General features: G+C 37.1%; 1 protein-coding gene across 1 annotated transcript in view; it reads left to right on the plus strand.

Annotated features, from left to right (window-relative positions):
- The window catches only part of COL25A1 (collagen type XXV alpha 1 chain), a 592,248-nt gene that overhangs the window by 471,734 nt on the left and 104,661 nt on the right, over nucleotides 1-15,853 (plus strand). Inside the window, exons 13-15 of the mRNA XM_056803096.1 lie at nucleotides 453-506; nucleotides 4,045-4,071; nucleotides 8,241-8,285. Coding sequence (XP_056659074.1) covers nucleotides 453-506; nucleotides 4,045-4,071; nucleotides 8,241-8,285 — 126 coding nt within the window. The remainder of the gene's footprint in view (nucleotides 1-452; nucleotides 507-4,044; nucleotides 4,072-8,240; nucleotides 8,286-15,853) is intronic.

Here is a 15,853-nt window from a genome sequence, read left to right on the forward strand (position 1 = left end):
TTTAAACATCTTATAGAAAACTCACAGTGAACATATTATAGCTATATAGATGTATATTACATGCATACATACATAAATGTTACCTTAAAGTCTTCATAGGACTTGATATTATATCATATAAGTTTATTGGCAACCCTCTAAGGTAGGCATCATTATTCTTACTTTACAGATGAAAAAACTGAGGCTCAAAGAGATTAAATCCTACATCCAGTAGGTATCAGAGGCAGGACACTAACACAGGCCTCCTTGATTTTAAAGTCCAATGTGCCCCCCAGTACCCCATGTAGTGATAACTTCTACTTGTAGACATTTTATTTCTATGCCATATTCATAATAAAGGGAGCTCCATGAGAGGGGAATTTCCTTTCTAGGGTTGGGTAAAATTCAAGGATACGTTAATAGAAGGCATGTCATTTTATTCTATTCAGTAACATTTCCCTTTTTCATTTGAGGGTGAACCTGGCTTGCCTGGAATAGCAGGGGAGAATGGAACACCTGGACTTAAGGTTAGTACCAAGAGAAAGTCACGAACATTTGCTGTGCACTATAAAAATCTGCATAAGGTTTCATGTTTTGATGTGTCTGATGGCTGTTTGTGTGGTCTTCTTTCCCTATTAATACCATGACACTCTAGAAGATTTCTCTTTATACTAAATGAAAAAATGTTGCCTATAACATTCTGATTAATGTTCATTTTTGCTTCTTCCTGATTTAGAAAACAAATAGCATTTGTCTTCATTCCTTCTTTCTTTCCTTAGTTCCTTCCTTCCTTCTTTCCTTTCTTCCTTTCTTCCTTCCTTCCTCTCTCTCTCTCTCTCTCTCTCTCTCTCTCTCTCTCTCTCTCTCTCTCTCTCTCTCTCTCTCTCTCTCTCTCTCTGTCTCTCCCCCCACATCTATCTGTCTCTTTCTTTCTTTTTTTCCCTAAAGGCTGTGTTTTGCCTTTCTTTCAGACTAATAAGCCAGGAACTAATGACAGACCTAATCTTCCACTGATTGTCTCTAGAGTTTTGATGTATTCCATCCCAATGTGGATCAATTCAACTTTCCATACACAGCCTAGTGGCCCCCCACTCCCAGGGATTTGCCACATTAATGCTGAATTTAGTGTAGACATCCAAACTCTTTGCTCACTATAGTTCAGAATCCCTAAACTCAAGAGGTCCACAACATTAGCGTCCCCAGTAACTGAGATTACAGTTGTGACCACTATGCCTGGCCTATATTGCTATTCTATTAGCCTAAAACAACTTATTTTGTCATTCCCTTAATCACTGAGCATCAACTTTGCCTCAGATTTATTTGCAACTATGAAAAGTTAGCATGGTTAGCTATCATTAGAAATCCACAGATATGAAGATGCCTTTAATTGGTTTCATGGTGGTTAATGAGCAATAGTTCACATTTACATATCATTTTAAAGTTTATAAGGCACTTTCCTCCAACCATTCTCTGGGGTATGGAATCTAAATATTATTGTCCCTTTTTATAGAATAGGAAGTTGAACACCCCCTCAGCTATTAAATTTCAGAGTAAACACTCAAACCTAAACCTTCAAGGCAAGTAGGTGGCTCAGTGGATAGAGAGCTAGCCCTGGAGACAGGAGACAGTTACTGGGTTCAGATTTGACCTCTAACACTTCCTTGGCTGTGTGACCCTGGGCAAGTCAACTTGACCCCAATTTCCTAGTCCTTACCACTCTTGTGCCTTGGAACCAATACTTAGACTGAAGGTAAGGGTTAAAATAATAGAAATCTTCTTCTCCAAAGTCTTGTGTATTTTCTGTTCTGTTATGATGACTTTCTGAAAAATCATCAACCATATTTATATTACTTGGAATTTTCAATTCTTTCAAAATTCTTTCAAATGATTTCCACAGTTTCTGATAATACTCCTAGAAATCTGCCTATTGCATAATTAATTCAGCCAGAAAGTAATTTCCATAGCAAAATGAACCTGTAACTTCATTTAAAAAGCTAATATTATTATGATTTAATAGTTAAGAAAGGTTCTAAGGAGGTTTAGGGCTATAGTTGTTATTGACTTTGGAAAATTTCAAGTTCCCTCTTTCTTTGAGAAAAGAAGGAGTCTATTAAGCCCAATATGGGGGCCAATGTAATTCAGACAAAGCTTTGCTTAGTGAGCTTCCCTTAAGCAGCAGGATTCTGTCTAATCCCCTCCGGGGTGTTTTTGTGTATCTCATTCCACACGTACCCATCAGCCAATTTCACAGATCCCATCAGTATTGACAGGTGCCAAGGCTAGACTTCAAGTCTATAAATGTTTCCTTTGCCCTAAAAGAGAGGCAAGTGAATAGGTGTTTCAGACTTGGGCCATTTCCCTTCCTGCGACTCTCTCTCTACACTAAAATGCCAAATGGCGCTATTGTAGTGTTGCCTAGCAACCATCAGGTGATGAGATTGGCTAGAACTACATGAAGCCACAGGGTCACTTTTAGCTCCCCAGAATGAAAAGAGAATTGCCACTGAAACTAGGTTATAGAGTTTGATATAATGAAAAAAGAACATGGAAGTTGTTCTACACTGTCTGGTCAACGAGAAGATGTGAAGGCACAGGAAACTTCTGCTTGAACTTTTCACAAAAGCCCCTATCTCACACTGTAGAGAATTCATTCTGGGACTTTACTTTGTCCCTTTTGTCCTTTTCTTGTTGAGCTACATTGAGGCTCTCTTTACCCAAAGAATTTCCCTGATTTTTCACTTTCTGAGGAAAGAAGACTCTCATAAAATCTCTCGGCTTTTGCACATTCCAGAATCCTCGAGAGGAGACTGTAGCAATAACCCAGCAAACAATGGATTAAGAATCTGCATTTGTGGTTGGGAAATGGAGGGAACCAGCTATAGCGGGTATTATGTTGCTGGGACCCTTCCATTTGCCGCAAACCATTCATGGGGCTTTAAAAATCGGACTGCTGCATCTGGCTCAGGGTTGGACATTCAGGCACAGAAGGACAAATAGCTCAAATAACTTTTGGTCCTGGATAGACAGGGTCAGGCAAAGATCTCTCTGATTCCAAGTCTAGCAGGCTCTCCACCATGCCACAACACACCATTTGTCCTACAGACGTATTCACTTATCTTTTTAAGAATTTATCTCTTTGGTATTTTTAAAGCTGTTAAGTCACTCTTTTACTTCATTTATTCTATAACAATATTCAATATGGTATTTCCCACATAGATCAACCCTATTTTAGGCGTAGTAATCTAAAGCAGCTTTTTTTAAAACAGCAACTTTAAGCAAAATGAAAATGACCTGCTGCCATGAGACCAAAGTTGTTACATTATCAACATCAATATGGCGGCATATTGTATCTTTCCTTAAATCTCAATTTTACAGATACAAAGAATCAAGATGGTACCCGGGTTTGAATACTTTACCTAGAATCAGTGTTTTTTGTTTCCAGGCAGCATCTATGTAGCCAATTTCTTGCTTAGGTCACTGAATGACAGATAGACTTTTATGGCAGGGGGGAATCTAAAATTGAATATTTCGTTTTACAAAATAGAAAACTAAGACCCCAAAAGACATTAGAGTGGAATAGAGGGATTGAGGGATTTCCAAAGTCCTTGCATGTTCAGACTCTTTTCAAATCTCTCAGCAAATCTCTCATTCCCTCTATTCTATTCTAATAAGGGAAAGTTACTTACCCAGGGTCATACAAGTCAGTGACTGAGCTAGAATAAAAAAACAAAGCCTCCTAGCTTCTTCTCTAAAACCTTGCAGCTACTTTCTCTTGCCAGTATCACATTTTAGAGGACAGAGAGTTCTTTAAAGCTCTTCACAGTTAATCTCTTCATGTCTTCTTGTTGATTTTGAGCTTACCTATTCAAATTCTGGAGTCCCTTTATCCTGGTGTTTCAGTATTTAGTGGACAATTTCTCATTTATGTCATCTGCTTTATTGTGAACCGACATGTGGCATCCTCATGTGTTTCCCCATCCTATCAGCCAGCCTCAATCAAATTCACTCATCACCAATGTCTAGTTAAACATATGAATAATTCACCAAATCTTTTCTTTTACTCAGGGTGATCCTGGAGAGCGAGGAGAAAAGGTAAAGTTATATTTTATTTTTTATATTTGTATTTTACATTTTAAATTTGTTAAATTAAAATTAAAATATAAACTTTCTTATATTTATATATGTATTGGAATATTCTTATATAGAGCTTACTCTATGACAGGCACTATACTAAACACTTTACAAATATTATCTCATTTGATCCTCCAAACAACAGTGGAAGGTAGATGCCATTATTATAATCAGTTTACAGTTGAGTAGACTGAGTCAAACTGAGTTTATGTGACTTGCCTAGCATCACACAGCTAATAAATATATTTGAGTTCAGATTTTAAATTCAGATCTTCCATACTCCAGGCCTACTGCTCTCTCCATTGTGTCACCTAGCTGCTGGGGGGAGAAAGAATATGATAAAGAACCAAAATGATAACACATTGAAATTCCTATGTTTACATTTAAAAGGCTAATTTAATTTATTCCAATCACTAATTGTGTTAGTGAGAACTCTATTAGTAGAAGAATAAAATAAGACAATTCTCATCTAAGAAAGGGCTACTCTAGCTCAGAAATGTTCAGCATTGCATGCCAACCTTTTAAAAAAATTCAAATTCATTGCACCTATAGAAATTTGGCTCACTTAATTATAAGAATTTTAGCTTTGAAGTAAATTGATCTTCTAGTAGAAATATGGTTTTTCAAAAAGAACCCTGAAATTTTGCAAAGGGAAGACAGGACTAGGTGTTAGAGTTGAGTATTCATGACTAGCAGGAAACAGAGTGGCTTATCTGGAAATTAATGAGAGCAGGGATTCTTATCCAGGGATCCCTGGATTTCTTTTTTCAATCTTTTGATGATTTTATTTCCATGGTTTGCCAATTTCGTCCTCTTTTATTGTATGCCTTTACAAATATAATTCTGAAAAGAACTCTATAGACTTCCCTAGACCATAAATGTTTCCCTGGGATGGAGAAAAACACCTTAAGTAGTCTCTTTTTAAAGGGTACATTGGAAGCAGCTAGGGGACTCAGAGGATAGAGAACCAGGTCTGGAGACAAGAAGTCCTGGGTTCAGATGTGGCATCAGACATTTCCTAGCTATATGATCCTGGGCCAGTCACTTAACCTTATTTGCTTCAGTTTCTTCATCTGTAAAATGAGCTGGAGAAGGAAACAATAAACCATTTCAGTATCTCTGCTAAGAAAACTTCAAATGGGGTCATGAAGAGTTGGACATGATTGAAGCAACTGAAACAAAATAAGAAAGAAATGATCATTCACCACAATTATTGAGCACCTATCATGATATCTGCACCAAGTATTCAAGATTCATACAAAGAAATACAAGACATGAATTGGTTCTTACCATCAAAGGACTTATAAATCTTTTGGGAAGAACATCCAATGGAGTTGGTTTTTTTAATAGCAAAACCAAATCTCATATGCTAATGGTACAAATAATAAATGCTACAGGGTTCAAGAAATTGATTACCTAGGGCTGAAAATAGCCTCCAGAGAAATTTGTCTCTAGTCAGCCAGTTTATATTTATCCACTTAGGCTGGAGGAGCTGGAATTTGAGGTAGGTCTTAAAGGAAGGGTAGGTCTTAGACAAAAAGAAACAGAGGAGAGCAGGCTAGCCAGGAGAAACAGAAAAAACAGAGAGGCAGAGATTAGAGGCCGGGTGGGAAGCCTGGGAAAGCGCTTTGCTGTAGCAAAGTGTTGAACTTGGGAAGCAGTAAGAGATAATATTAGGAAGTGGATAAGGGCCAGAAGATAGAAGATTTCAAATGCCAGGGTAAGGAGTTGAGTTTAATTCCATTAGGAAAGGGGCCCAACACCTCTGAAAAGATAACTTATCAGGTAGCAGAGGGTTTCTAAGCTACATTAGTAGAAGGAATATTTATACTTTCAAAATTCCATATCCTTGGAATATATACAAATATTGGGAAGAGGACCCTGAAATTTGTCACCCATTAAGAAAAATAGGGGCAGCTGGGAGGCTCAGTGGATAGAGAGCCAAGCCTAGAGTTGGGAGGTCCTGGGTCCAAATCTGACCTCAGACACTTCCTAGCTGTGTGACCCTAGGCAGGTCACTTAACCCCAATTGCCGATCCCTTACTACTCTTCCCTCTTGGAAATAATACTTAGAAATGATTCTAAGATGGAAGGTAAGGGTTATAAAAGAAAAATGAAAAATCAAGTAAAATCAAATACTCATTAAGTAGTTACTAGGTGATAGGCACTGTGCTCAGTATAGAGAGTATACTTAGCAGTAGGCATACAAAAGAAGGGTGAGAAAGGATCTCTGTCCTTAAGGAGCTCACAGTCAAATGGAGGAGATGACATACAAACAATTATGAGCATGAAACACACATACTGAATAAATTGGAGATAATCTGAGGGGGGGAGATATTATGGTTCATATTAACTTCCTTTTGTCTCTATTAAAAGAAGAAATATATTAATTGCATATTAATATTACTAAAACATAGTTAAATTATTAGGATATGTAAGATTCAAATTAATATCCAATAACTCCAAGTATTATATTTTATACAATTTATTAATAATCACTTGAAGTAGAAGAAATAAAAGAACAAAAGTAAAAACCTGAAGTTTTAGAGAAAGTTTTCCAGACTCCCTTACCAGGAGAAGAGAGAGAGGCGGGGTCATACACAAACTTTATCTCCAAAACATAAGAAGGTAATATGAGAATTAAAGTGGGATACTGGGAATTAGAGTTCTGGGGAGCAAATCCTAATTATATAATCCCCCCTATGATTCCATTGGAAAATGAGTATGTAGAAATCTCCCAGATTTACATGCCTAGTTTCCCCATGGAATAACCAGTTTATATCTCTAAAGATCTTTAACTAGAGACATATACAATATTGCATTTTCTAAGGAAAAATTACAATAATTTGGGAATAAAAGAGAAATAAAAGAGAAAGCAAACAAAATCAATGATAGGTGCATTGACAAAAAGCCAATTGGAAGTATAAGAGTGTACATTCAAAATAAATGCATTCAACCCCCCACAGTTCAATCTCACTACATCCCAAAGTTCACTCTGGATCTTTTGGCACAGAGTGTGGTATCTGCAGACATCTTCATGGCACCTTCTCCAAACAGTTAGTTCACTTTCTTGATTTGGGGAGGTAGCAAGTGTCTTATCCTAAAATTACTCTCAAACAAGAAAAATGTTAATAAATCTAGAATTTTATGACAATATAGATAATTAAAATATAGTAAATATATTCATTACAAATTAATATCACTAAAACATAGTGATTAGATTAACATGGTAATTAATTAAAATGTAGTAAATATATTAATTAAATAGCCAGCTTTAACTTAACCAGACCTAAACCCATAGTTTAAATAACACAAATTCATCAAATCTCATTGCTATGTCTTTTCCTGTCATGTACATTTGCTTCCCATTGATGGTTATGGAAAGGAAAAGGGTTTTATCTCATCATTTATATCAGGATTTTGAAGTTCATATAATTTCTCTCCATTCTAATAATCCCTAAACCTGCGGCCAGTTGGCCAAATCTGGAGAGGAATTTGCACCAAGATATCCCTGCACTCGTGCATAGAAGCCAACTATCTATCACAGCCACATAACAGAGATACTGAAAAAAAGAAAGATTATGGTACAGAATGAACCCAATGGTAAATAGAGTCCTAGAAAGAAGAGAGTCTGTCACAAGAAGAGTTGTAGAGGTGGGAGGTATGTAGGCTACCCAGTAATCACAGTCCTCTTCAGACTTGACCTGAGTTAGCTACATGTTCATGGGGAAGTTTGGGAGGTAATCCATTCTGTGATGGGTTTTAAAACTCATAGTCAGAATTAATAATTTATGAAATTGATTGTCGGATGACTTTCTGAGTCAAAGAGCTATTGCTTGCCGTGAGCTGCATCAGACCATATACATCAAGTATATTTTTCCTACTTCCTTAAATTAAATAGATGAAAAGTTCTTTGAAGATACATTTTGTGCTCATTTCTTTTGTCCTTATGGTTTCATTCAGCCAAGTTAATTGAATTCTTTATCTTTGTGGCTTTGCAAAGAATTTACAAGAGACTTTAATTTGGCATATTATGTATGGGAGAAGAGGAGAGAAGAAAAAACCCATTACTATAACATTACTGTACGAGACACTGAATACTTTATCTTCTCCTCTCTTTTTCTTGCTAGGGAGATGCTGGAGACAGTGGACCCAAAGGTGACGTGGGTGAAAAGGTACATTTTTGTGTTTGAAATATGAAAGTGTTTGTTATGGTGAAAAATATAACCTAATGGAAGATGATAGGGTGTGATATGAGTATATGTGGTTTAGGAAGCATTCACAGGATTATAAAAAGGACAGGAGGAGACAAATAAAAAGATTTTATCTCAACTCCTCAGAATGCTACATTTGCTACATTGCAATGTATATTGTATATATTCAGTTAGTTCATTTCCATTTTTATGTGAAAGAATGAAATTTTCCTTTTAATTAAAAAAATAAAAAATTAGGAAACTTTTACCAGTAAAGTATACTAGAAGAAAAAATCCTATAGAAAAGATATGAGCATATAATGTGATATGTATACAAATGTAGGAAGAGGTGGATTTTCTTGGGGGAAATGGATGGCTAAGTTCCTAAAGGCCATATTTTCATGGAAGAAATGTCCCCTTGCATTTGCAAGTGAGATGATTCAATTTCAACCTGAAGATAGTTGGAAATTTCCACTCCAGCCTGATTTTTTTCTTATTTGTTTGTTTGTTTGTTTGTTTGTTTATTGACTTAAAACCCTTACTTTCTGGCTTAGAACTGATACTAAATGTCAGTTCCAAAGCAGAAGAGTGGTAAGGACTAGACATTTGGGGTTAATTGACTTGCCTGAAGTCACACAGCTAGGGAAGTGTGTGCAGATAGATTTGAACCCAGGACCTCCTATCTCTAGAAATGGCTCTCAATCCACTGAGACACCTAGTTGGCCCCATCCAGTCAACTGACTAAAATTTCAAAACAAAATGGGTCGACTGAGCACTTTGACATTAAGAGGCAATATCACTTAATTCAATCCTCCCATATTAGGTTGGGAATTTGTATCAGTATTAACCTGAAACCCATGATATTTAGGAAATGGGGGGGGGACCCTATTATCTTTGTCTTTTTATTGGAAACTCATTTTCCAGAAATTTCTGACAATAAGAACAATTTAAGCATACTATATAGGAGTGGTTAAATGACAGTCTTTTAGAGGGACAGATATAGAATATGTAACTATTAAACTCTAGGCTTATACCTAGGCAGTTGGATTATTGGTTAAAGCAAGTTACTGAGGGACATAGAAAAAGCCAATGGTCTTCACATTCAAGTGGATGGAAAAATGGCAGGATGGCCAGGTTGTAATTTAAGAACTCTCTGTCAGATGAATAATGGATGGGTTATCACCCAACTTCTATCAAATGAGAGATTTCTGTTACGAGGCTAATAAATACTAATAGACAAATGGAATATATATATAGTTGGGTGAGTTCTTAGTTGTATTTGTGAATTTCAGGTCAATCATAATCTAGGAATTAATATGGAATATGCTCACATAGAACCATTAGAACCTTTTTATTACCATTTTATTGCCAGACAGATGCACATGTTGCACATTAAATCAGAATTCACATAAAAATGTTTCCCTTTAAAAAGGTTATTAACATTATCTGGAGGACTCTAGAAATGAGCTACATAAACATGAATTCTGTATTTTATTTTAGTTTATATTTGGAAGAAAGAAATAAGCTCAGGTTATATTTTCCCTAAACCGTCTTGTGAGGTAAACAATCTTACTGTCCCAGTTTTGCAGATGGCCAAACCAAGCCATGAAAATGCTAAGTGACTTGTCTAAAGTCACAGAATTTACTAGTAGGAAATATGGGTTTTGAATGAAAACTTCCTAGTTCCAAGTTAAGAAAATAACTTTTTTTTAACCCTTACCTTCCACTTTAGAATCAATTTGGTTCCAAGGCAGAAGAGCAGTTAAGAGTAAAGTGATATTCCCAGGGTCACACAGCTGGGAAGTGTCCGAGGACAGATTTGAACCTAGGACCTCCCATCTCTAGGTCTGGTTCACAATCCACTGACCTACCCAGCTGCCTCCAAGAAAACAACTTCTAATGTTTACTAATGTATAAATTTTTTAAAGTACAAAGTTTTGAAGTGAATTTATGCAAAATATCCAGACAAGTGCTTAATAGTTTTTAAAATTAAATTAAATGTAGCTAAAAGGACTAGAAGCTATTTGCATAGCTTAAAATGTAATTTTGAGAACATATGCCCATCATGATTTTTAAAATCAACCATATTTAATTTTCAAACTTGAGCAAAACTGTTCTTTATTTTAGGACATATTTTTCTCTTCAGTATTTTTATTATTTCTTCCGCATTTTCGAGTATACCACTATACTCTACTTATAAAATTGTCCTAATTTTTGCTTTTTTAATCAGAAGGAAAATTTCATTCTTTTAGAAATTGAAAGGAACAAATTTGGATAGAATTTTTATTAAAAATGTTATTATCTGAAATTAAGCCCATCAGTTCAAGAGGAAATTATTTTCAATAAATTTGGAATGTCTAAACTGTGTTATAAATAGAAATTTGTACTGTATAATATGTAACCTGAACTGTATAGTACATTCCTGTGAGTGGTATAATTTGAATGTAATTTTTAATATAGTTTATCCAAATGCTACTTCTGTCACGTAACTGATTTCCGGTCTTTTTATGGCAATTCCGCAGTGCATTATGTAACACTAGTTTGTCATTTGCCAACATTTCAGAAGCAAAATCAGAAAAACCCTTCTTGTTTTCTGTCAGTGTAGTCTATTATGTCATTGACTGATCACTGTAAGAGGACATTTTTTTTCTCCCCTTTTGATCCAAGCCTATGTCTTTGGATGGTAAAACAATCTAAGGTTTCCCAGACTGGTCATCCGGAAATGCTGGGAAGCCAGAAAATCACTGGACAAGTGTTCTGTGCTGCCAGCAGTTAAAGGTTACCTTAGGCTGAAGAATGACTGAGCAGATATTTGTTTTACTCTAGTGAAAGAGTGTTTTAAGCTGGACTAGGTGGATTTTGTCGGGGAGACGTGAGGGGAAAAGGACAGCTATGAATTTTTTAAAATATATTTTTTTGATAATCACATTTCAACAATTGTTTTTCTTTGTAATCCTATGGTACTGTGCTCTCTGCACATAATTCTCAAATTGTAAATTAGAACAAAACAGGAGAGGATTCCCCTCTTCAGTGCAATATTGCTATTAAAGCTTAAGGAACTCTGATATAGAATACCGTACCTGTTACTCTAAGATTTAAAGATGCCAAATCAGATTCCCTCTTTTCTCTTGCTCTTTGCAAGCAGCTGGTTGGTCCTGCACAGCGAGTGCTTCTGAGATCAGCATCCTTCCTTTCCCCTCTCGCCTGATCACTCTGGTATTCATCATTTCTGAAATTTCCCTCTGTCCCTTGGATGGGAAGGTTTCCATTCTCTCTTGGTGCTCTGACTGCTTTCCCTCCAAGCTCTGACTCTGTCAGTGACCAGAAGCTTCCTCCCACCCCAAATCAGGTCTCTGTTTGCTCCCCCTGAACTCTTACCCAAGTCCTGTCAAGCAAAGAGGGGAAATAAGGCAGGAAGAACTCAGAGCTACCAGAGAGAAGCCATGAGTTTGAATGAAACCCTAATGCACATTATGGCTGGTCACACCATAAAGAGAAGGCTGGGGAACATACTCAACTTCTTTCTCAGTAGTATGTGAGAAAATAGGATGATGCAAGGGCTAGAGCACTGGTACTGGAGTTGGGAAGACCTGAGTTCAAATGCAGTCTCAGATACTTTCTAGCAGTGATCCTGAGCAAGTTTCTTAACTGCTATCTGTCTCCGTTTTCTTATCTGCAAAATGGGGATAATAACCTCCTCTTCAGGGTTGTTCTGAGTATCAGATAAGACATAGTAGTTTTTTTTTTAAACTCTTACCTTCCTTCTTAAAATAAATACTATGTATTGATTTCAAGGCAAAAAAAAAAAGGGGGGGGCAATAAGGGCTGGACAATGGGGTTAAGTGCTTTGTCCAGGGTCATGTAACTGGGAAGAGTCTGAGGCTGGACCACCCATCTGCAAGCCTGGCTATCTATCCACTGAGGTCCCTACCTGCCCCAACAATAAGTTCTTAAATAAATGCTCATTTTCTTCCCTCCTACATACACACAGAAAGACATGATTTGACCCATACTATGAGTAGATCTACAGTAAAGTGGAGCATTTTACTAGGTTTTACTATATAATAATAAGAAAGGAAAGAGGGAGTGGTGGTGAACATTAACTTTGGAGACAAAAGACCTAGATTCAAATCTTGCCTTTCTCATTTATTACCAGTGTGACTTTGAGCAAATCATTTAGACTCTCTGGACTTTTAGCTTTCTTGTCTGTAAAATAAGGAGTTCAGACTTGATGAGTCCCTGAGGACTCTGATCTACGATGGTCTGAATTATGAGAATATGCCAAAAGAAAACATAAATCAGTGTAGGTTCAAGACCATGTTAAGTAAACTTGACTTCCTGAGGAAGCTTAGTGTGCTTCCTAAAGTTTGATGGATGATAATACCTGGCATTTGTCACAGTAGAGTTCCCAAAGTTCTTTCACATTGTGGGTGATTGTTTCTGAACTCCTGGCCACTGTGGTCTTTCTGCTAGATAAAGCCCAAGCCTAGAAGCATAGACCTCCTCAAGGACGACTGATGCTTTGAGCATACACTATTATCCCTATTGTATAGCTGATTAAAATGAGGCTCAGAAAGGGTTAATTTGTTGGATGACAGCATTTTCCATAGCGTGAACAATTACTTTTCTGATGTTCTCCTTATGTATTCTACTTGGTGAATGAAACTTGTGAAAGAATGAGTCTTTCATATGATGGACTCATACAGTCATAGACATCAGACAGAAATAAGTCTAGGTACAAAATCCTATATGAACACATATGTATATAGCTTCTAAGTGACATTTGTGAAATTGTAATAATTGCTAGTATTTCTATATCAGCTTCAGGTTTGTAAAACACTTTACAAATATTATCACATTTGATCCACACAACAAGCTGGGGAAGGAAGTGCTATTATTATCATCACCATTTTATAGGTGAGGAAACTGAGGCAAAGAGAGGGTAAGCGTCTTGCCTGCTTTCACACAGCCAGTAAGGGTCTGAAACAGGATTCCAACTTTATAACTGTCCATATTGCTCTGGAAATTATTTGCTGGCTGCATTATTGAATAGGCAAATTTCTAGGAGTATTATCAGAAACTGGAAACCATTTGAAAGAATTAAAAATTGAAAGAATTTTGGAAGAATTGAAAATTCCAGGTAACATAAATATGGTTGATGGTTTTGCAGAAAGTCATCATGGAAGAACAGAAAATACACAAGACTTTGGAGAAGATTTAGATTATTTTAACCCTTACCTTCAGTCTAAGTATTGGTTCCAAGGCACAAGAGTGGTAAGGACTAGGAAATTGGGGTCAAGTTGACTTGCCCAGGGTCACACAGCCAAGGAAGTGTTGGAGGTCAAATCTGAACCCAGTAACTCCTGTCTCCAGGGCTAGCTCTCTATCCACTGGGCCACCTACTTGCCTTTAAGATTTAGGTATTTTCCATCTGTGAATGTCTTCCCCTGCTGAAACTTCCCTTCTCAAGCCTGTTGACTCACTGAGAAACTAAGAGTATATTCAAGGCATACTTCCATTCTTGCTTTGCTTCTATCCTCGGTGACACCTGGCTACCCAATGAAGATGGGTAGCCAAGGGATTAGAAACATGAAAAGAGAAGATGAAGAACTAGATTTTGTATACACTCCTCAGAATGGTAGATTGTGATGTTTGGCAAGTAATGCAGTATACTGTCTACAAACATAGGAGAGGGGAGATTTTTCTTGCCGAGAATGGATGGCTAAATTCCTAGTGCTTGGTTTTCATGGAAGAAATGCAAATGAGATAATCCAATTTCAACATGGAGACATTGCGAAAGCTCCACACCAGCCTGACTTACAGGATTAATGCCTGTGACACATTCTGATTAATGTTCATTATGATTTGCCTAAAGTCAAGCAAATAGGAGTGAAACAATATTCATTTATACCAAATACACTCATGCGATATTTTCCATCTGTGAATGTCTTCCTCTGCTGAAATTTCCCTTCTCAAGCCTGTTGACTCACTGAGAAACTAAGAGTATGTTCAAGGCATACTTCCATTCTGGCTTTGCTTTAATCCTGTATTCATTTTCATTTTTGAAGGAAGGAGGATTATAAACACTAAGTGTCTAATTTCCACTGCTTCCAGCATTATCCCTTGAAATGTTTCACTTCTGAATGCCTGCCTCTCAGCAGTTGCCTGGCTACTTTGGAGTTATAAAAATTCCTTGAGACTTCTCACTTGTACATTCTGCAAAGGAAAGAAACAATATCACTCATGCCTGTCTATCAAAATGAGACAGCTCAGATTGCCATTGAGGCAACAACCCTTCAGAAAACTGTCTCTTGTTTCCCCTCCACTTCCTCTCTTAATGGGAACTATGGGGAGAAAATCCAGTCCTAAATTTTGTCAGAAGCTTGTCTGTCATTTAATAGAAGCATTAGTAAAAAATGCCAAACAAAGCTACAGTTAAGACAACAAATTATTTTGCTTTTTTGCTTACTTAATCAAGTCAAAAGCATTAAGACAAAACATTGGTGCTCACTTCTCAAAATGTGAGCTCTCAGAATATAAACCCAAACCAACTGTTCACTGTCTAGAGCTGGCATTATTTGATTGTTTGTTCCAAAACTACCAATGGTAATAATTACTTTTTGATCCTCATCTTTAATACTGCTGATCCTCCCACCTCCAAGAGACTGTCTCCTCCTTGAGCCTTCATGATGCCATTGTTTCATATTTGTCCTCTTGTCTGATCAGGCCTTCTCATTCTTCTCTGTGGGATGAACATCCATGTTCCACACCTCTTTGTGTGGGTATATCCCAGACTTATATCCTGAACTGACTCCTCTTCTTGATCAACACTTTTTTTGTGATCTCAATTACCATAGGTTCAATCATCCTCCCTGCAAGGTACAGATGGGTGGTTTAGTGGATTAAGAACCAAGCCTAAAGATGGAAGTTCCTGGGTTCAAATCTGGCCTCTGATACTGCCTATCTGGGTGACCATGGGCAAATCATTTAACCCCCATTGCCTAGCCCTTACCACTCCTCTGCCTTGAAACTAACACACAGTCTTGGTACTAAGATGGAAGGTAAGGGTTTTTCATCATCATCATCATCATCATCATCATCTGTTTAGATGACTCCCAGGTTTCCACACCCTAACTTCATCTCTCTCCCCTCTCTTACATCAGTTATCTGCTCAACTATGTATGCCCCACAGGTGTCTGGAATGAGATATATCCAAAACAGAACTCACTCTCTTAACGTCCATCCTAAACCCACCAACTTCCAAATTGCCTTATTTCTATTGAGAAATCTAGTATCCTTCCCAGGTTTGCAACCTAGCAACCATCTTAAACACTTTGGATCCCCTAGATTTAGACCTAGAAGGGACCCTAGAGGTCATCAAGTCCAATACTTTCATAGAGTAGAAGAGTTTCAAGATCACACAGCTGGTAAGTTTCTAAGGCAGCATTCAAGCTGGGGCTCCCTAAGCCCAAGTACAGCCCTCTATCTGCCATAAATTGTTACTTTTCCTCTTCCTCATCCCCACATATCCAATAATTTGCTAATTCTTG

This window comes from Monodelphis domestica, chromosome 6 (assembly GCF_027887165.1).
Source record: "Monodelphis domestica isolate mMonDom1 chromosome 6, mMonDom1.pri, whole genome shotgun sequence".
Classification (NCBI taxonomy): domain Eukaryota; kingdom Metazoa; phylum Chordata; class Mammalia; order Didelphimorphia; family Didelphidae; genus Monodelphis; species Monodelphis domestica.